Genomic DNA, 22,389 nt, shown 5'->3' on the forward strand with positions numbered 1-22,389 from the left:
TTCACTGGCTTAAAATGGCTGCCAATTAAATAAAACTTGAGTGAAGCTTCATTAAAATGCGCAGAGAAGTGATATGTGGCACACACATGCAGCAGTGAAGCAGAGCAGTGGACTGTACCTGAGTAGGAAGACTCAGTGATGTGTGGGGCTCCGTGGCAAACTTTAAAAGCTGGCGAGGCAGAAGCGTCATACTCCCCGGTGGCAGGAAAACAAAATGGCGGGCGCGACTTTCAGTCAGCCGCGTCCGCTGCAGAAGTCGGCAAAGCGGCAATTCCGCTGCTGGAAAAGGACCGCATCCTAAAGCCCCGTGTCGGCGGCGGTCTCCGGTCGATGGGATGGTGCTTTGCAGGTGCAGGCAGGGTAATAGAGGCGGCGAAAGCCCTCAGCAACCCGGAGCGCTCACATCCGCGCTGCCGTCCTCGTCGGGCGCCAAGCCACGCCCCCCGGCCCTGCGTTTTGAACTCTAAGAATAAAGGAATGCTGCCTTTCACAATGACTGTTGTAGGTTTAGTCTCAGGGCAGGGTGGTTTCCGGGGGGCACAACTGTGTTTTGGTGCAATGTCCTTAGAGATGGTAGACTAAATTATGGCTTTTAGCACAATATTGTCAGGGTCAGGGTCAAGGGCGCAACGAGACCCAAACTTCAGCCAGGGCTAACACTTTGAAAAGTGGGGGTGCAGCCATCTTCAGAGCTGCATCATAATTACTTGTGTGTGTGTGGGGGGGGGTGTTCCTTCGCTCTTCTTGTACAATACCATGATATGGAGGGACTGTTATTCACAAATATATACAGCTAATAATGCATTGTAAGTGCACTGTCAAATGTTGCTGTTCTCAGCATAAGAAGTCTGAACAATGCTTACAGTGGGTTTAAGGGTCTCCTTTTAAGAATCTTAGCAGCGTTCATATTGTTGTGTGATGCATGAAGCCATTAGAACTGGTGGGGTGTAGGATTTCAGGTTATAAATGGGTGGAGTATTGGAGGAAGTATTTCATCTGTCTCTAACTAAAACGGGCGGACCACAGGTTTGGCAGGAAGGGTACTGTCATATTTGCGATGGAATACCCTGTCTGCCAAACTCCAAATTAGGCCCTTAGTACGTGAATGAACTTTCTCAAGAAAAAGAATGTCTCTTGTCCGGGGTTTGTAACAGACAGAATGTTGAATCTGTAGTTCAATAATTCTAAATCGTACCCCCAAGTTTGAGCTACCATCAATATTCTGTTTCTGTGATGTACTTAGGCCCTCCCAAGGCCTGAAATGGAGCCCACATTTAGAAATATGTTGACTGTAACTGGAAATACAGAAACCGAGCATGAAGTGTGATTATCCAAGGTGCCACAATAACACAAACTCAATGCTAAAACTTACAAGTTACCCATAAACATTGGTATCTATAGAATACTAAATAGTAATGCACTTTACTAAAAACAAAAAAAAAAGCAATTTTTCAACATTGCTTGTACTAAGCTTCAATTTATGTCAGCGGAAGTTTTAAAGATGGCATAGTAAAAGTCCTTACGTGGAATGCTTGTGTGAGGTTGAGTGGACTCATGCATTTCCTGCCAGTGCTTAATTTGTAAAATATTAAGTTCCGGGCTCTGACTGGCAGGCCACTGCAGCTTGCACCACCCATCGCCCTTTGTCATTGCTGCCAAAACAACTACTAACCAACTCTTTTGCATGTAATTGCGACACTTCAGATTATTCCAGGTCCCCAAAGCTAAAGGAATGGCTGGGGAGGCAGATATTTGCAATTTTAATGTAAATTGTATTCCTAATCAACTGTTGTTCTGCTCATCTCTAAATTGGATGAGCAGCGCCACCATGTGGTAGACAGTTCTATATATGGTGTTGACAATTAGGTGCCGGTGCCAAGCACCGGAAACCAATTAAGTGACGGTTCTTAGCACCGGAAAGCCCCGGCTCAAATTAAGCACTGTTCCCTGCAGGGATCTATGTTTTCTCATAAGTTTGAATTCAAGTAGCCCTGACTAGCCTTTTATTCTTCTATGGTTGATAGAATCAATACCATTGAGGTGGATGGCAATAAATATCTTTTATTCACATTTTATTTTATGAGGTTTAGGCGTCATGGAATAGAACTAAGAAAATGTTCTGTACTACCCAACAGAATAAAGAATGATAAATGCATGAAACTGGCTACTAGCAAGAGTGAGGAGTTTAAATCAAATTCGAAACAGAATTGAAAATGTTTCCAGGTAACCAGTAGTATGTATAGTTTAAGGAAAATAATGTTTTGCAGGCATAATAATTTCTGTAGACTTGTAGCAAGCAGGGAGGTGAGGGGAAAACATAAACAAAGAAACCCTAACCCTAAACTTATTTTAATTTCAGTGATAGGGTCCTGGCTCTTTTAAGTGGAAAACAAGTACTGCATTATAAAACAAATACCTGTTCTTTGCATTCTCCATTTCAGGAAGTGACATTCCTGTTGGTTGAACATATGGTCAGCTCTGACTTTGGTCCTATTTTCCGTTATCATCCTTTCATGTAACTGGTAATTTTCTACTTCTCTATTCTCACCTCCTTCTTTTCTATTATTACCCCCTCTCTGTTTATTCTCTCCTCTGGTCTTTTTCATCTCTTATACCTTATTCTGTGTACATTTTTTTGCATCTTTCTCTTACTCATTCTGTGTAGAACTCTTATATTTATATTCTTCTTTTGTATCTTTCTCCTCCTTAGCTGGCTAATTCCCTATCACTTTTTCTTTATCCTGAAGTAGCCATAAAAATAAAATAACCCTCACTCTGAACCAAAGCACTGATGGCGTGAAGCAAGTGTGCCTGACCCTCCCTAGAAGGCCTCCCTTTTCTCTTCCATCCATGCATCTATTCGTCCATACTTTAACCCTCTGTTATTTACTATTCCACCTTTACATTCTGTCATCCTTTCATCCACCATTCAGTTTTTCCCCATTCCATCCATCAGCCATTCCATTAATTCGTTCACACATCCATTGTCTATGCATACATTCATTCATCCATACATACATACATCTGCTCGTACATTCATTCCTTAACTTACCCATCGATCAATAAAGCCAGCGATGTATCTCAAAAAGTTTTTGCCAGGATCCTACTGGATCGTCTACAGACATGGTTGGAGGAACATAAGGTCATGAGTGCCTTACAAGCTGACTTCAGGGAAAAAACATCCACTATCGACCACATTTTTAGGCTCCAACTCCTCTACTGGAAATCAGTGTATCTGGAAGGTGCCATTCATACTTGGTCTTTGTGGATCTTAAAAGTGCCTTTGATCTGGTCCCTAGAGATGATCTCTGGGTGGTATTGAGCGACCTTGGAATACCAAATTATCTCTTGAACACGTTCAGAAGACGGCATGAAGACAATTACGCCCAAATCAGGTATGGGAAGCATGGGGCACTCACTCCACCTATCCCAATTAACAGAGGAGTTAGAGAGGGTTGCGTGCACGCCCCCACCCTCTTCTGTATTTACATCAGTGGACTGGTTGGTGCACTGAGCAGACTGAAGGACCTAGACGCCCCCAAGTTAGTGCGCAAGTTAATCCCAGCATTGATGTTTGCAGATGACACCCTCCTGCTTTCCCAATCTCTGATGGGCATTCTGACAATCCTTGACAGGTTCTATGAATTTTGTAGAAACGGGGGGCTGGAGATCAATATACAAAAGACAAAATACATGGTCTTCAACATGCTAGCACAACCCGCCCTAACCCAACCATGAATGGCAACCAACTTGAGCGGGTATCTGTTTTTGACTACCTAGGTCTCAGATTCCTAACAGGAAAAATGGACTGGGGGCCACAAATGGATAAGTCAAGCCTTAAGTTAGCCCAGACCGCTGGTGAGCTGGCTAAGCTATACTGAAATTTTTTTCACAAGCCTGTAGAACCAGTTATAGAGATCGATAAAACCCAATTAAGGAGTGCTGCTATGTATGGGGTCGAACTTTGGGCGCATCGTCTTCCTAAGACCATTATTAAAACTGAGAATAGTTTTCTCAGACAGTTGTTTAGTCTACCGGTGAGTCCCCCACTAGTTCCACTGCATTTGGATTTAGGGGTGAGACCCATTGTAGAGGAAATTGGCTGTAGACCCCTATTATTCTGGCGTCGACTATGGGTGACCCCTGAACTGGCCAAATATAGGTCTGAGCTACAAGAACTACTGGGATTCCCCGGTGTAGGTAAACTGACTTGGTTTGCATACATCAAGGAAGGTCTCCGTACAATAGGTAGAGATACCCTATGGAGCAACCCGGAGATAGCTTGTGCTGCAATCTCACACAAACAACTAGTTAGCAACTATAGGGGGGGGGGGGGGGGAATTCGCTCAACTTCATGAAAACTCTGCCACCGGTTCTCTTACAGTTAAATCTTGGAAAATAAAAGATACCTGTAATCTGGAGTCATGCTTAGATGAAATCCAACCAACCCTAGCTAGTAAAATACGTAAAATTCAGGCATGGCTCTCTCCCTCTGCGTGCATATACTAACAAATGGTCCAGCAGCCCTGCCCTGGGGTGCCCAGCATGTAGTAGGGGATAGGAGACCGAACTCCACGTATTTTTCTTCTGTCCTGGATGTCAAAAAATTAAACAAAGATGGTTGGTACATCTGTGCAGGAACTGAAGTATACAAGGCTGTGAAGAAGCATTTAGGCTCCTAAAATACAACACTCTATTGTCAATTGTTTATACTGTATTCTGCATTTTTTAAGTTCTATGTGGTGGGCGTCAAAGGCTTTTTTAGGAACCAGCAACGGATTTAACACTGATTGATCTTTTATCTGTTATGTAATAATCTTATCTCGTTTTATCTGGGTTTTAGCTTTTTTATCTGTTTTTACATATTGTATGTGTTGTGAATGCTCTTTTATGATCCACAGACCAAAATAAAGAAAGATTGGATTGGATTTGAATAAAGCCAGCCAGCCAACTATCCATCAATCCACACTCTGAGATTTCCCTTTGCTCTGCCATCCTTTCACCTGTCCATCCACCTATCCGTTCACTAATCCTTTCATTCACTTTTCCAGCTAGCCACTCATTCATCCACCCACTTATCCATCCTTCCTTCCTTTTTTCCACCCTTCGTTCCATTCAATATTCTGGTTTTGTTTCCCCTTTTTTACATACCCATCCATTGTTCTTTTTACCTTGCTCCCGCTTACTCTCCTGTCAACATTGGCATTCCTTTATAGCTTTAATTAGGAGCTTTTGCCTGCTGAGTTGCAGACATAAGAGGTCCATAATGAACCCCACCTCCACTGCATCTGCCCCTTGTCCTTGTCTATATCTTTCTATCGTTTCTTTGACTACTCAGAACCTCTGATGAGTTTTAAACATTTGCATGACCTCTGTGACAAGCAGCATGCATTCAACAGATATAGTACATTTAGAAGGTGGTGGAGGCAGAATGTTGCCAACTGTAATCAAGTACAGACATCTGATAATCCAGGACATCTAGTCTTGTAATCTATGCATACTGTACAAGTTTGGACTGTCAATTCCAGCAAAGCCATGCCTATCAATTACCACAGACATTGCTATCAGCTGAAGGTCATGCTGTAACAGCATGAGCAGTACATTTGAGAGAGCTATGGTATTACAGATAACTATAACTGGCAAAAATCAGTGTAACAATATTTTGATCATGATACTAATATTTCAACCGATATCACTCTGCAATGATGTCATAAAATAAAATTCTTCCTAAGTCATGTCTCTTGCATATGGATTTTAACCAACAAGAAGCCTAGAGACTAAATATAGTATACTACAACTTACAAGAGTTCCCAGGACTTATCCACGAGGTTGCCAAACAAACAAAGTCATATTCAGTGAGTTTCTCACTCAAAAAGTGTGAGGTGGGCTGTGTGAGGTGGTGATATTCACAGTGTTTGAATGCTCAAGTTGGAGATCCCTCACTTATAGAAAGGTTTATGCAGGAAAAATCCTTGTGCTTTTGCTTTAAGCATCACTCCTCTGAAAGAGACTTCTAGCTGCAGATTTCTTACAATAGAAATAGCCTCAGGTGTCAGACTGGATCTGAAATTATACGAGCAGTAACCCTGTGTGCTGGTAGATGGCGTCATTCTGCTTCGTGCCATTGGCGTCATCAGTGTCGTCTGTGCCCGAAGTGACATATGGGGTACCTGTAGAGATATTACCTCGGCGCTCTGACGTCATTTCTTGCCTTTCGGCGCCAGACAGTACAGATCAGTGACGAGTTACCCCTCAGCCACTTTTTGACTGGCTTTTTAAAAACTTTTTGTCTAACTTTTTTTAGACATTCTTTCTCCTGGTGTGACTGGATGTCACCCCAAAAAATTCTGATTTCAAACCATGTGGCGCCTGTCACAGACAGATGTCTATGACAGACCCCACTTGATCTGTCTATGGTGCCTCAAGAAAGACCATGACTCGAAGACCTGCGAGGATTGCCGTGCCATGCACCAGAAGGTGATGAGGGAGTGCTCCATCAAGCTCCTCGCCACCTGACGTCAGACGACCCAGCGACAATCAAGGTGCCTGGTCGCATGTAAAGTCTGAGGCCACTCGCAAAGCCGTTCTTGAAGGTCACAATCCCAGTGAAAGCCGTTTTCGGGTAAGTCACACAAGAAAAATAAATCTAAGAAGTCGAAGAGGTGTTCAATTTCTCTGTGTCCATACAAATCCTCAGACGAAGCAAGGGAGAGTCAGCATTCCAGGCCCCATACTTCCGCAGAGCTCCAACCAGGGTGGGTGCTCCATTTCCCCTATTTTCCCAGAGTGTGAGTGACCCCTTCCCAACGAAGAGAGTTCTCTGAGGCCATGCACCTCATCTTTGGGCAGCCCAACCCTTCTGGAGCGCCGTCAGGCCCAATGGATTTGGGATGGACCCTTACAGGATTCTCGCCAGCAGTTACGCCCTCAGCACCAGTCGGGCCCCTTGGATCTGGTGCTTGATTTGGATTGGGGCTGCCAGCGAGACTGAAACATTCACCAGAGCCCACTCCGGTACTGACGCCCATGGCACCATCAACGGCCATTGACAACGCCATGACCATCAGCCTCGACTCAGAGATCGAGCAGGACCAGCACCTCAAGACGCTTGTTTCGGCACTACCCATAGCCATGCATTCTAGGTCGGAGCCAGGGCCTTTTGTCTTTGACAGACCTGGTACAGGAGACAAATGGTAGTAACCCTGAGGAATATCACCACCCATTGGATGATACTGAGGACACCTGGTATGAGTATCTAGCAGATTCTAGTGGGTTAGTCTCCTCACTAGACACTGGCTTGGTCTCTCCTCCTACTGTATCTATGGAGGAGGGGCCTATTGCACTATGGTGTTGCGTAGGGCCGCTGAAGTTTTGGACCTTCAGCTGCCTTCAGTGGCAGTCAAGACTAAAGTCTTGACAGAGGTGCTTCAGCCGGGCATTGCCCCCTCTGAACCCTTGCTCTGCTTTAACTAAGCCCTCACTGACATTCTCCTCGGGGCCTGGTCCAAGCCCTACACAGGGGCTCCTGTGCAAGGGACGATTGCCCGCTGCCACCGCCCCACTCCAGGGGAGCCCAGTTTCCTTACTCCTTGGCGATCCAGGCCTCTGCTGCCAGAATCAAACCTGCTGCATTCCCTTTCACTTCACTAGATAGGGAATCCAAGAGGCTGGATACCTTTGGACCTAGAGTGTTCTCTTCTTCGAGCCTAGGACTGCAATCAGTTAATGTCTCGTTGGACATTACTTCCAAACGACCCGGGATTCAGTTGTTCAAGTGCTTCCTTTGGTCTTGCACGATGTCTGAGTCATGCTCTCTCAGGCTATTGCCGATGAGAGGCATGCAGCAAAGTTCGCCTTTCGCTGTGGTCTGAACACGACCAACTCGCTGGGCAGAGCAATTTCTTCATCTGTTGCCCTTCAGCCCCATGCCTTGCTGAGGACTACGGGCTTTTCAGAGATGTCCAAGCATCGCTTGTTGACATGCCCTTTGATGGCTCACATCTCTTCGGAGAGATGGCGGACTCCGCACTAGAGCCCCTTAAGGCTCCAGGGCTATGGCCAGGTCCTTGGGTCTCTCTATGGCCACTTGCCACCCTCAGTATGCCTTTTGGCCACAGAAGGGGTTTCCTACTGGGTCAATACCCTCCAAGTCACCACGGCCAGCAAGCTTCCACACCTTTTCGTGGCTGAGGACGCGGTTCCACAGACCAAGTGGGACAGGTGGCCAGAGGTCGGGCCAGTCCAACACTCTCCCGGCAGCCGCATCCTCCAGGCCCCATTACTTTGCCTTCCTACCATCACAGGCATACCGTTGGGTACTACAAATTGTACAAAGGGGCTACTCCATCCCCTCTGGGGCTACCCCTCCACCCATGCCACCCACTTACTACTGGTTGATGGAGGACCATCTTTTCTTCCTCCGCCAGGAAGTGCCGGCATCAGAAGTAGGTCATTGTTGCTGTTTCCACTACATTCTGGTGCCCAAAAATCATGGAGGCCTTCGTCATATGGTAGACCTGAGCCTTCTCAATGTCTTCCTCAAACAGGAGAATTTCAAAATCCTCACGCTTGCTCAAGTTCTCTCTGACCTGGATCCAGGAGACCCGATGGTGGCATTGGGCTTGCAGGATGCATAATTTCACATCCCCGTCCTGCCCGCCTACAGATGTTACCTGAAGTTCACGGTGGAAAAGAAGCATTTTAAATTCACTGTGCTCCCCTTTGGCCTTAGCAGATCCTCTTGGGTGTTCACCAAGATGATGGCGGTGGTTGCAGCACACCTGCGTAAGTATGGGATTTCAGTCTTCTCCTACCTCAACGATTGGCTGTGGAAGGCGGGCTCGCCTCAGAATGTCATCTCACAACTCCAGACTATGGTGAACCTGCTGCAGTCGCTGGGGTTCACTATCAATGTGCCAAAATCACACCTGACTCTCTCTCAGATGCTCCCTTTCATCAGAGCTGTTCTGGACACAGTGCAGTTTCGGGCTTATCCTCCTGAATGGTGAGTCCAGGATATTCAAGCTATGATACAGATGGTTTAGCCTCTATTCTAGTGGTTTTGGTGAGACACACTCTGAGACTGCAGGGCCTCATCGTCTCCTTCATCCTGGTAGTGAAGCATGACCACTGGCATATGATGGCTCTGCAGTGGGACTTCAAGTTCCAGTGTGCGCAGCATCAGGGCAATCTCTCCGACAAGGTCTAGATATCAGAGGGAACTGCAACAGATTTGTAGTGGTGGCTGACGAACCACAATTGGCTCAGCAGCAGACCCTTCTCTGTTCCCCAGCCAGAACTAACTGTAGTGATAGATGCTTCACTCCTGGGCTGGGGCACACGTCTGGGGAAGGTGGAGATCAGAGGACTCTGGTCTTCAGCAAAGTCCAAACTACACATAACCTTGTTCGCTCTTCAGGCGATTCGCTTGGCACTGAAGGCCTTTTTACCCTCCATCAAGGGATGGCAGGTGCAGGTTTTCACTGACAACACCACCGCCATGTGGTACTATAACAAGCAGGTAGGGGTCATGGACCTTTGTCAGGAGGCTCTGCATCTCTGGACATGGCTGAAATACCAGGGCATCTCCCTGGTGGTTTTAACACCAGGCAGGCTCTCTAAATGCCGAATATATGACTTTACCACGAATACAAATACTCCGCATGGCATTACCACGCGAATTTTACTTCGCAAGTGGCTTTACCACGCAGCTTTTTAGAACGCAAGTTCTAACATCGCATTTAAAAAACGTTACGTTCAGCAGCTCTTACTTCCATCCACCATGGAAATATGCGTCAAAACACGTCTACCAAAACTAAAAAAGGACTACAATTATGACGTACACGCCACGTCTTTGGTGCGGCTCTTTTCTTTTACTTTTAAATGACACTGTAGTGCGTTTTTTTAATGTATGTAGCCTGCTCGTTTTATTTTTTATTTTTTTATGGCGGGGAGACCCCCCCAACCCCCCAAGGCCACGCAGAACTTACAAGCAGGACGACCAAAAGGAATACCACTTGCGTGGTAAAGACGGTCATGGAAGGGTTGAAGAGACGTTGAAGAGACGTTTGCGGGGTAAGTGGATCGTTGATAACGTCATGCGTGGAAAAGACTTCGTTGTAAATGATGTTTCCCCTAAATGCCAGGGTAGAAGAACTCAGCCATCTATGCGTAGTGGATCACAAATGGCATCTCCTTCCGGAAGTGGTCCTAGGTCTCTTCCAAGAGCGGGGAGAGCCTTGGTTAGATCTATTCACCACCCATGAGAACGCACCATGTCAGCAGTTCTGCGCCCTGGAGTTTCCAAAGCAGCTCTTGCTCAGAGACGCCTTTCATCTTCAGTGGAACTCCGGCCTCCTTTATGCCTTTCTGCCAATACCATTCTTCCCCAGATTTCTCATGAAGATCAAGAACGAATGGGCCAAGTTATTCTTGTGGCTCTGGATTGGGCTCAGAGAGTCTGGTGTCCCGAGCTGTTGAGCATGAGCAATGGTCATTCGGTCAAGCGCCTCTTCAGGAGGCTCTTCTGTCGCAGCAACAGGGAAGGGTCCTGCATCCAAACCCACACACCCTCTGGCCTCATGTGTGGAGATTGAGCAGTGACAGATGATAGCCTTTGACCTTCCTCCTAAAGTATTTGATATCTTTCTGGCAGCCAGGCGTCCCTCCACCAAAACAGTGTATGCCTGCCGATGGGACACATTGTGGCATGGTGCGTGTCGGAAAACATTGAACCCCTATCTGCTCCTCTTACTCAGGTCTTATTATTAGCTATTTCTTTGGCACTGCAGGGCTCTGCTCTCAGCATAGTTAAGGGCAAGCTTTCAGCCATTTCAGCATTTTTGCAATTGCTGTGCCCGTAGAAACAAGATTTCTCAATGTTTTGCAACACGTCCCCCCCCCCTCCATTCATCATGCCCCAGTGGGATTTGAACCTTATCCTCACTTTCCTGATGTGCATGCCTTTTGAGACATTGTACAACTGCCCTCTTTGGTTATTGACCATCAAGACCACTTTTCTGGTGGCTATTCCATTGACCAGGAGGGTCAGCGAGTTGCAGGCACTCTCGGTGCATCCTCTGTATACTGCTTTCTACCCCAACAAACTGGTTCTTCGGACAAAAGCCTCTTCTTTCTGAAGGTAGTCACTCCATTTCACATATGCCAGACCATCACTCTTCCTACCTTTTTGGCCCTGCCTCATCCTTCTAAGGAAGAGGGAAGATTCCACTGTCTGGATCCGAAAAGAGAGTTGTCATTCTACTTTGACCACACAAATTAATTCGGGGTGGATTACCAACTCTTTGTAGGGTACATCGGGCCAAGAAAGGGAATGCTGATTAGAAATTAAGCTTTTGCTGGAGTACAGTTCTCTACATAAAAATCCAAGAAGCAACCACCTGGAGGCTTGCACGCTCATTCAACCAGAGCCAAATCTGCGACCACTGCTTTAGCTCATGGAGTTCCAGTCCTGGACATCTGTCAGGCTGCAACATCGGCTTCACTGTACATGTTTACTAAGTAATTCTGCCTGGATAGTCAGGTTCATCTGAGTGGGGATTTTGCCTGTTCAGTCCAGCAGGACTTTCAAGTTGGACTTCAGATCAGCCTCCAGGGAGGCATTGCTTGGGTATCTATTCTAAGGCAAGGAATCTGTGGCTAAAAGTCTCTATCAGATGAACAAGTTTCTTGCCTTCAGTAACACCTTATCTGATAGAGACTCTATCTAGCCACAGATTCCTTTCCTACCCTCCCATACTCCCCACTCTGCAGCCTGATTGAAGGGGGAGGGCTTTCCCTTACAAATGGCCAGAGAAACTCACTCCATTGGTCCGTCTTAATCGTGGCTCTACTCCTGATGTGGAAATTCGCAAAAACGAACTGACATCAGAAGCGCTGAGGTAGCACCTATATAAGTAGCACATATGCCACTTAGGGCACAGATGATGCCGAGCCGAACGACACCACCCACTGGCACAGAGGGGCACTACTAGAAAATTTCAAGATCCAGTCTGATACCTGGGGATAATTCTAAGGTGAGGAATTTGCGGATAGATAGTTTCTACCAGATGAGGCGCTACCGAAAGTAAATAACTTGTTAATTTGAGCTTCTCTGAACAATCATTTATTGATCAGGCACAGTTGGGTTTCAGTTCCATATGGACTGGGTTAAATAAGGAAAGATCTTCAAGAATCCCTGTATAATTCAGTTTGACATGAAACAACTTTGTCTTTTCAGGAACCAACCAGCAATATTGCAGCTGCATTGTTCCCATCTTAGATATGTAAATGTAGTGCAGTTGCACTCTTACGATCTTGTAAGAAAGCAGCTGAAGATGCATCTTCATCACCTCAAATGTTCAAAAAGCACACCTTTTCCCTGCTCACTACAGGCGTATGGATTTGCCAGAGCAACACCGTTCCCACATTTGTGTCTCTAGCATGATTGCCATTGCTTTGAATCCACACATGAACTTTGCTAAACGGAAATCCGTCATGTTCAGAGTGCATTTCCAACAAAAGCATGTTAAGAAACTGGAACTCTTACAGTGACATTACCTTTTCGTATGGCATCCTGGACAAAAGATCCTTCTCTGCAGTTGTTACTTTGGTGGTTGTGGCCTATCCACATGCTAGCATAACATTCTCAAGTAAGTGTTTACTGAGGGTAATCATTGGGTTGCTTTGCATCCCACCTTTAGCAAATATGTGGGTACATTAGTGTGGATTTTATATTGGCATGGACACATTTTTACCCCAGTGTCTTTGAAGCAACAAGTCACAGTTGGATGGAGGATTTCCCCAGTACTGGGGACATGAACTCTGATGCATACAGTACGCAGTAAAAGCAGAGCTTTGAATTTGAAATCACTTTATCTACGCAACCATGCAACTGTAAATGGAAAAACAACAAGAGCAGGCAGCACACTCTTCAGAGCCATGGAAGGTTTTTTTGTCCTAATATGGACTTTCTGTCTTTAGACTAGAGCCTATAACAAAACAAGCATATTAATCAATGCTGCTCTCACCAAAAGACTGTGATGTAGCCTCTTCTGATCATGAGAGGGCCCCAGAAGCCCAGGTCTGAGAGGTGTCAAACAATTTCCTATGGGTGCCACATTTTACTTTTATATGGATGCTGAACACGTAGGTAAAAGTAGTGCCTTTTGATTTTCCTGAGCCAGCATCTTCTGTTCAGGAGTGGACCCAACAGATACCTGATTTCTTAGGGTTGCTACACATCCACTCTGCTGTGTGCCACTGAGGTTTATATAAAAGAAGTGTCTTTTTAGTTTCTTGGGTCACCAAATCTCCAACCCATAAACCCATATATGAATGGGATCGCTTGATTTTCTTGTGTAAGAGCATCTCTGCTCTTGAGCACACCACATACGAATGTTGTCTATTGGTTTTCATTGGGTCATGCCTTTCCTTAGCCTAGATTACAAACGTGCTCCTTTTCAAACACAACACAGACATCTCACCCCTCAGTCACCATAACAAATTATGATGGTAAGTATGATAGGGTTAATGTAAATGCGGCTTGGTTTCACAAATCTGTCTGCTTCATGCCATGATTAAGCACAACCACACGTTTACTACCACATATTTGAGGCAAGCCTCTGAACCTCACACAACTCCAAAATACTTCCAACATAGACCACAATAAGAAACACACACTCTAAGCCATGAATAACAACCTGAGTAGATGGTTACTTGATCACCCCAAAATCACTTTGAGGCCTCTTTAGGGGTAGGAAAGTGGTATACAAATCCAACATATAAGATAGTACTCTACAAGCCATTGCCAAAGCAACGTCTGTAGGTGTGGTTATTATCCAGTGAACATGATGTGGCATTGTATAAATGAACTGATGTGAAGTCCACTTTGTTAACTATCTGGCACATAGGAACTATACCTAAATCAATGTACATTTATTCTAATGAGCGTACAATCGGACACACTAAGGTACATTCATTCTAACTGAAGGACACATTTTGAGACTGAACATCCATGTACTATGCACTACTTACCTTTACTTATCATTATCAAGCACTTGATGCAAAGTTTCTGTTAAGAGACCGTCTTTGTTTAAGGATTATTGGTGCCACAGGTACGCATGTTTTGTGGCTGTGGCTCCGCAAAAGAGCTATAGTTGCAGGTTCCTGCTGCAAAATGGGACTCTTTGGTGCCTCTTGCTGATAGACAAATAAGGCAGCTATACATCACATAAGGTGCCTTTGAATAAACTCATTATATTTGAATACTCACACAAAATAACATGACCATGCATTATTTAGAAAGAGCTATGATTTGTAGAGCGCTACGTTTTAAAAATTATAAAATAACTTTAAAATGTGTTTCAGTTTTTAACTTTTTGTTATCATATCTTCCCTTGTAGCCATATTAACACTAACTTTCATTTACACAGCTTTTGATGTAGCAGATGTATTTTAATTTAATTTATATAGCGCTTAAAACCCATTACAAGGCACTTTACAGTGAGTAGCACAGTACTACCGGAAACCAAGGTTGGTGGTTAGTCTAGTGCATCATTGGATTCTGAGAAAGCATAGCAAGAGGGGTTGGTTTGCCACACACAACTGTACACACATATAATCATAAGAAACATTTCCCTCAAAACTCCACTTCCCAGGCCATTATTACACAATGGTGCTGTATCTGGCCACAAATTGAGTGGAAAACTATTCACTAAGATAATTGATTTAAACAATGAAGACAATGGATACAAATGGATAGAGCAGTGGTGGGTAGAACTATATGGAATCTGATGTGTAGACCCATGGAAAACAGTCCCCTAAATGCATACCTGAGTAGGCCCACAGATATTATACTAGTGGAATGGAATTTCATCACAAGACATCCTAAAGAAATTCCCTTCCTTTTCCCCATACCCGATCCACTATAATCTAGCCTTTACGCAAACCCTTTTCCTTTTCTCATTGATAATTGATTAACGGAAGGTTGCCTCACGATTTCAGATTTATTTGAAACATCAAGAAATATTATCCCTTGAGTGCTGTAAATGGAAGTTCCATCTCGGTGAACAGGAAAGATACCACTATACACAACTAAAGCACTAGGCTATGCACCCCACTAATAAAGCAGCGGCAACCTAAGACCTTTGACCCCTAGAAAAGGTTTGGGATCTCCGCCAGAGAGACCAATGGGCAGTTGTCCAAATTTTTTAATAGTCTTCTGCAAGTCACATCAACAAATCGATCCACCCACATAAAACACATTGCGCTAAAATTACAGGGAAAGAGGTAAAAGCAATCGGTAGGATATATTCAGGCAGAGAAGCACCTTGTAAAGTACTTTTTGATTGGTATCTTTGCCCAATCAAACTAAGCACATAAGGTGGACTGCCCACACATCAAGACGCTTTGAACAGAGCTACTGATGGTGATGAAGAGAATTTTGGGAGGAAGACCTCTCCTGTACAATATTAGGCTTACGCTCCACCCACCTAAAGTACCAGATGAAAGTTGACTGGATACTTATGTGTTACTGTCTGGGAGAAGCTACGTTCAGTTTGGCATATCCGCTTGCTGATTAACACAGAGGGGCATATTTACGTCTTCTGGCGCATCTCTGCAAATCAGCAGGGATGCGCCAGAACAGATGTGTCACATAATCCCCCCCCTTGCGCCACCACAGATGCGTTGCATTTACAATGCGGCGCACCATGGTGCAAGGAGGGGCAGATGCGTGACGCATCTTGAGGCGCACGGGCGACGCATTGCTGGAGTCGCGTCACAAGCCCGACGCAACTCCTGCAATGCACAGGGGCTGACCATACTCAACATGGTGCCTCACTCCTTACGCCTGCTTCAAGCAGGCGTAAGGATTTGACGCAGCAGCGTTGTAAAACTGACTCATTGAAATCTTGTAGATTTCACTGCGTCAGTTTTATGTGGCTTTCCTGCGACAGAACGCCCACATGAAACCTGGCGCTGGTTTCATGTGGCGCAGGGCTTTACAACGTGACGCATCTTTCTAGATGCGTCACGTTGTAAATAAGTCACAACGTGGCGCATGGTTTACGCCGCCGCTGCGTCACAAAAGTGACGCAACGGCGGCGTAAAAGTGTCGCAAGGTACTTGTAAATCTGCCCCAGAAACTTCAAAGCCAAATGGAGCCCATTGTTAGATTTTCTCTCAATGGGCTCACCCTCTCTGTCCTGCCTGCTCTGATTGTGAGCCATAAATCTCTTTCGCTACTAAGACTTCTATAGATGTACTATAGAGTATGCTGAAAGCAAGCAAATCTCAAAAGTCTCTTGTGCTCTTCTTAGCCTTAAATGTGCATAGATATTGCACATCCAAAGCCTTCCTTCTACTATGCAGGTTGATTTTGTGTGTTTAATGATGTTATTTCAGCCCTTCCATGTTAGTTTTTGTTATGTATTTTCTTGTGAGGGTGAAGTTTTATATAAATTTTGCAATGGTTAATACTTGAAATGGACATCGACATAGACACTCATATTTACAGGTGAATTATTGTATTGTGCTTTAAATAAAAATTGTTTGAATTTGTTTTCTTTTTATTACATCCATTTGTTAGTTTATATAAATCTACACTAATAACTCCTTAGTACCCCAACGCTTCCCATCCCTGAACCCATAAAACCCCAAATTGCCCCCAAATGCTACCCTCCCCTGAACCATAAAAAAAACCTTAATACTCCCTAACACTGCACTACCCTTCCCTAAACCCTAAAAGCAACAACTACCTGTTAACCCTACCAATCCTTGAAAGCTATCAACCCCTCACTAACGTTAAGTCTGCTCTAACCTGAATTCTAAAAACCTCTCACTATCCTTTTACATACCTTTCCTTGAACCCTAAATATCCCATAACACTACTCTTACATGAACTCTAAAAAACCCTTACTACCCCTTAATGCTACCCTTCCATGAACTCTAAAGAACCCTTGTTGCACCTTAATGGTACCAACCTATGAACCCTACCAACATCATACTACCCTCAAACGTTACCCTGCCTTAAATCCTAAAAACACCTTAAGAATCCACTACCTTATTGTAAACGCTCTTCTCTACTTTAGTAGGAATATACCCCAATGCCTCTGCTCCCAGTTCATTTATCTTTGCACTATACAGCATAAAATGTATCACTGGGTCAAAAAAACTACTATCTTCTGTTCCTCCACCACTGTAAGCTCTTTGTGTTTTCATATATTTATTTACTTTCCTATTTACTGTGGAAAGCCTTTCTGGTACAAAATTCCTCAAAGAACAACTACTTGCTTTGACTTTCCAAACTTGTTATGTTTTGGCTGTTTTTACTCTCTATTTTGTAAAATGCTGCACCATATTTTATTTCAGCAGCATTAACAACAGATACAGGTAACAAAGAGACTAGCTTATAAAGAGGCTGTTTTTTTCTGTTCCCTGCAGGAAAAAACCTTCCCTTGCACCATATGCGGCAAGGCCTTCAAACGTTCGTCCACCCTGTCTACTCACCTCCTGATCCACTCAGATACCAGACCCTATCCCTGCCATTACTGCGGCAAACGGTTCCATCAGAAATCTGACATGAAGAAGCATACATTCATCCACACAGGTAAGAAAGAAGGCTGCTGCATGGGTGTACGCATAGTTTGAGCCAGTACATTCAAACCAAGGGCCTGGTATTTGGAATGTATGTTGCATTGAGTGCAGTGTAATTATGTGGCGTGTAATTATGTGGCACTGAGTGGTATTTGGAGTGTATGTTACATTGAGTGCAGTGTAATTATGTGGCGTGTAATTATGTGGCACTGAGTGGTATTTGGAGTGTATGTTGTATTAATTGCAGTGTTATTTTGTGGCGTGTAATTATGTGGCACTGAGTGGTATTTGGAGTGTATGTTGCGTTTAGCGCAGTGTAATTATGTAGCATATAATTATGTTTCACTGAGTGGTATTGTGTGGAGTGCATGTTGTATTCAGTAGAGTGTAATTGTGTGGCGTGTAATTATGTGGCACTGGGTGGTATTGTTTAGAGTGTATGTTGCATTGAGTGCAGTGTAATTATGTAGCATATAATTATGTGGCACTGAGTGGTATTGTGTGGAGTGTGTGTTGCATTCATTTGAGTGTAATTATGTGGTGTGTAATTATGTTGCACTGAGTGGTATTTGGAGTGTATGTTGCATTGAGTGCAGTGTAATTATGTTGCATATAACTATGTGGCAATGAGTGGTATTTGGAGTGTATGTTGCATTGAGAGCTGTGTAATTATGTGGCGTGTAATTATGTGGCACTGAGTAGGATTTGGAGTGTATGTTGCATTGGGTGCAGTGTAATTATGTGGCATGTAATTGTGTGGCCCTCAGTGGTATTTGGAGTGTATGTTGCATTGAGTGCAGTGTAATTATTTGGTGTGTGATTATGTGGCACTGAGTGGTATATGGAGTGAATGTTGCATTGAGTGCAGTGTAATTATGTGGCCTGTAATTATGTGCCACTGATTGGTATTTCAAGTGTATGTTGCATTGAGTGCAGTGTAATTATGTGGCGTGTAATTATGTGGCAGTGAGTGGTATTTGGAGTGTATGTTGTGTTGAGCGCAGTGTGATTATGTAGCATATAATTATGTGGCACTGAGTGGTATTGTTTGTAGTGTATGTTGCATTTAGTGCAGTGTAATTATGTAGCATATAATTATGTGGCACTAAGTGGTATTGTGTGGAGTGTGTGTTGCATTCAGTAGAGTGTAATTATGTGCAGTGTAATTATGTGGCACTGAGTGGTATTTGGAGTGTATGTTGCATTGAGTGCAGTGTAATTATGTGGCACTGAGTGGTATTTGGAGTGTATTTTGCATTGAGTGCAGTGTAGTTATGTGGCGTGTAACTATGTGGCACTGGGTGGTATTTGGATTGTATGTTGCATTGAGTGCAGTGTAATTATGTGGCGTGTAATTATGTTGCACTGAGTGGTATTTGGAGTGCATGTTGCATTGAGTGCAGTGCAATTATGTAGCGTGTAATTATGTGGCACTGAGTGATATTTGGAGTGTATGTTGCATTGAGTGCAGTGTAATTATGTGGCGTGTAACTATGTGGCACTGAGTGGTATTTGGAGTTTATGTTGCATTGAGTGCAGTGTAATTATGTTGCGTGTAACTATGTGACACTGAGTGGTATTTGGAGTGTATGTTGCGTTTAGCGCAGTGTAATTATGTAGCATATAACTATGTGTCACTGAGTGGTATTGTCTGGAGTGTATGTTGCATTGAGTGTAGTGTAATTATGTGGCATGTAATTATGTGGCACTGAGTGGTATTGTTTGGAGTGTATGTTGCATTGAGTGCAATGCAATTATGTGGCACTGAGTGGTATTTGGAGTGTATGTTGCGTTGAGCACAGTGTAATTATGTAGCATATAATTATGTGGCACTGAGTGGTATTGTGTGGAGTGTATGTTGTATTCAGTAGAGTGTAATTATGTGGAGTGTAATTATGTGGCACTGAGTGGTATTGTTTGGAGTGTATGTTGCATTGAGTGCAGTGTAATTATGCAGCCTATAAATATGTGGCATGGAGTGGTATTGTGTGGAGTGTGTTTTGCTGAGCTGTCAGGCAATACAGAACCATTTCAATTATTTTGCGCACAAACAAGCTGAAAAATACTCATAAAAACGTAACTTTGCCTGTCTCAGCACTGTATCACCCAACTACCGCAAACTGTATCAATTTATTTTCATAGATTGAATAAGTTACACCAAAAGCCAGAAGGCTTCAGTGGACATGATCAGTGGAAATGTTCGAGCCCTTCTTGTGTGCAATCCTCTGATAGAGTACTGAGGGCTAGTGAGATCTCCGTTGGTCCTGCTCCAAATAGATACAGAAGTGGAGAACGACAGAGAGAAGGAAGGTAGTGAAGGAGGAGAATGCCAGAGCGCACAAGAGGAATGGAAAGTGGGGGCACAGGGAAGAGGGAAGGTAGAGGATTAGCGAGAGAACGAAAAGTGCAGATTATAAAATAGTTAAAGTAACAAGACACTAGGTTTTAACAAAACGCCAGAAGATTCATGCGTGGTTGCACCACACACTGCAGTAAGAAGTTCTGAACAGCCAGGCACATACGATGGGTCGGGGCGGGGGAGCGCATTCCTTTGAAGTGTTTGAAGTCTGATGCCGGCTGCAAGCAAACCAGCATGAGTGCAGAGTGAGGTTCACACTCTGCCAAATGGTGTGCGATGTGCACGTGCCCGCACACATGCACTGTAGGCAATCCGCCTTTGGGTGCATTTTTGAGAGCTCTTACTCAAGTCTCGCTGAGAACGCATGCGCGTTCGCTCATTGAGACCTAAAAACTGCATGGGACCATGATCACACAATATACATATGTGAAGAATGTTAAAAGGGGAGTTGGGGTGACAAACAAGAAGAAAATAACTTACAGTAGCAGAAAAAGCATTCTAAACTAAGGAGTAATTCATTGCTGCAATAGTCCTCCATGTGGGTGGATGGGAGTTCCTGGCATCATTGATTCAGTCAAACCCCTGATATGTGGCATATTGCCCCCTCAATTATACATTTTAAGAATTTTGGAGTTCACCAAGGAGTTGCATGCCCAAAAAGAGGTGGAAGGGCAAGTGACTTCTTAAGCTCTTTGTCCCCCGTGGTGACTTGCTATAGCCTTATAATGAACCTGATAGGTAGCTTATACTAATAGCAGCTTATAATAAGCCATTACGAGTTAGTAGTGATGTTATGTTATGAAAGATGCATTCTGAAGCCATAACATTGTTGTAGTAAAGAAAATAATGTAGGCCACAGTCTAGGCTGCCAATGCTAGCACCATACATAGCAGGGGGGATGGATACAATTCTTAGTTTTCCTTCCAACACTGCCGCTCTCTGCTTCTACAACCTTAATTTGAGCGGTTGTATTCAGTTCTATTTATGTCCGAAGCTGTCTTTGTGGCTATAGCAGACTTTAAACACCTAAATACAATACTGGAAACTTCATGCCTGCATCTTCCAGAGGACCACAGAATCATTTATTATCTTAGCTGAGTTGTCTCTTGCTTCGGCTCTTCCAAGTGTAACTCTTTCTGGGGGGCGAATATCTTGCAACAGAGTTCCCCCTGCCTTCAAAGATCCTATGCCATTATAATACTAATCAGATTACAATTTAGCATAAATATTCACATACTTATTTTTTTTAACAGATTCAACTCCGGATTTGCCATTTTAATGTGATGGTCTTCTCTCCTCCCTTTCCTTGTAGGAGAAAAGCCCCATAAGTGCCAGGTGTGCGGCAAAGCCTTCAGCCAGAGCTCCAACCTCATCACGCACAGTCGCAAGCACACCGGGGTGAAGCCATTCGGCTGCAGCATCTGCGGGAAGGGCTTTCAACGCAAGGTTGACCTTCGGCGGCACCAGGACACACACACTGCCTTTAAGTTGACTCCTAATCATTGATTCCTTGGGATCTTCACAGTGCAGGAATAAGGAGCAAACCACCTTAGGTGTTTCTATAATAGGAGGACTGAATGACCTGGTTCATGATAGAGTGTCGGTCCGCAGGCTTCTCACGCCGGCAACGGTATTCCATGGAGCATGATGTGTTGTGTTTGTGGTGTGGTGTTTTTCTGATTGATTAAGATGTTAGATGTTAGATGAGTAAGGAAATTGAGAGTGGTGTGGGTGGGAAGGGAAGGCATGCGATCTCTTCTTGTGGCCTGGTTGGTTATGTGCCGGAAGAGGGAGTCTTCAGTACCTGGCCCACCCAATAGCCGGTAGACCCCAACATCACACCGATGTCCAGTGTGAAGCATTGTTTGCTGAGAGTGCCTATGCCCTAAGACTTTGCCCGCAAGTATCTGGGTGCAAAGCTAAATCTGTGCTCCTGGAACCTAGACCTGCTTACAAGCAGAGGAGGGACACTAATGGGTAATGTTGACAACACAAGCTAGATACTTTCAAGGGGTATATATTTGTGTAGTGTGTGGGTGGGTGGGTGAAGCTGAGCCCTTTGGGACTGACAGTGTTCTACTTATGGCTATGGGAGAGTTCCACATGGAGCAATTTTTAATGGTTGATGCTAACTTTATTTTTGTGATATTCATGAGGTATTTGAAAAATCAAAGCTACATGCCAAGTTTTGACAGACATAAACTGATGAAAATTTCTGCAAATCTCTATTCTAGTCTCCTATTTTTTGAGCATTTATGTTATACACAAGCCATCAAAACTCTAGTATTGTGGCTCAAGTAGAAACAGTTATTTTTTAAATAGTGTTATCCACGCCTTTAGTAAACACCTACATGTTGTTACTTTTCTGGCTTCATAGAATGTCTACATTGTGAAATCAACTGGAATAATACATTTCACTTTTTAGAAGACTTGTA

General features: G+C 44.0%; 1 protein-coding gene across 1 annotated transcript in view; it reads left to right on the top strand.

The window, feature by feature from the left end:
- Positions 1 to 22,140, top strand: part of LOC144772722 (uncharacterized) — a 77,813-nt gene extending 55,673 nt beyond the window's left edge. Inside the window, exons 6-7 of the mRNA XM_078657253.1 lie at positions 17,443 to 17,608; positions 21,267 to 22,140. Coding sequence (XP_078513379.1) covers positions 17,443 to 17,608; positions 21,267 to 21,460 — 360 coding nt within the window. The 3' untranslated portion in view covers positions 21,461 to 22,140. The remainder of the gene's footprint in view (positions 1 to 17,442; positions 17,609 to 21,266) is intronic.
- The last annotated feature ends 249 nt before the right edge of the window (positions 22,141 to 22,389 follow it).

This window comes from Lissotriton helveticus, chromosome 1_1 (assembly GCF_964261635.1).
Source record: "Lissotriton helveticus chromosome 1_1, aLisHel1.1, whole genome shotgun sequence".
Taxonomy (NCBI): domain Eukaryota; kingdom Metazoa; phylum Chordata; class Amphibia; order Caudata; family Salamandridae; genus Lissotriton; species Lissotriton helveticus.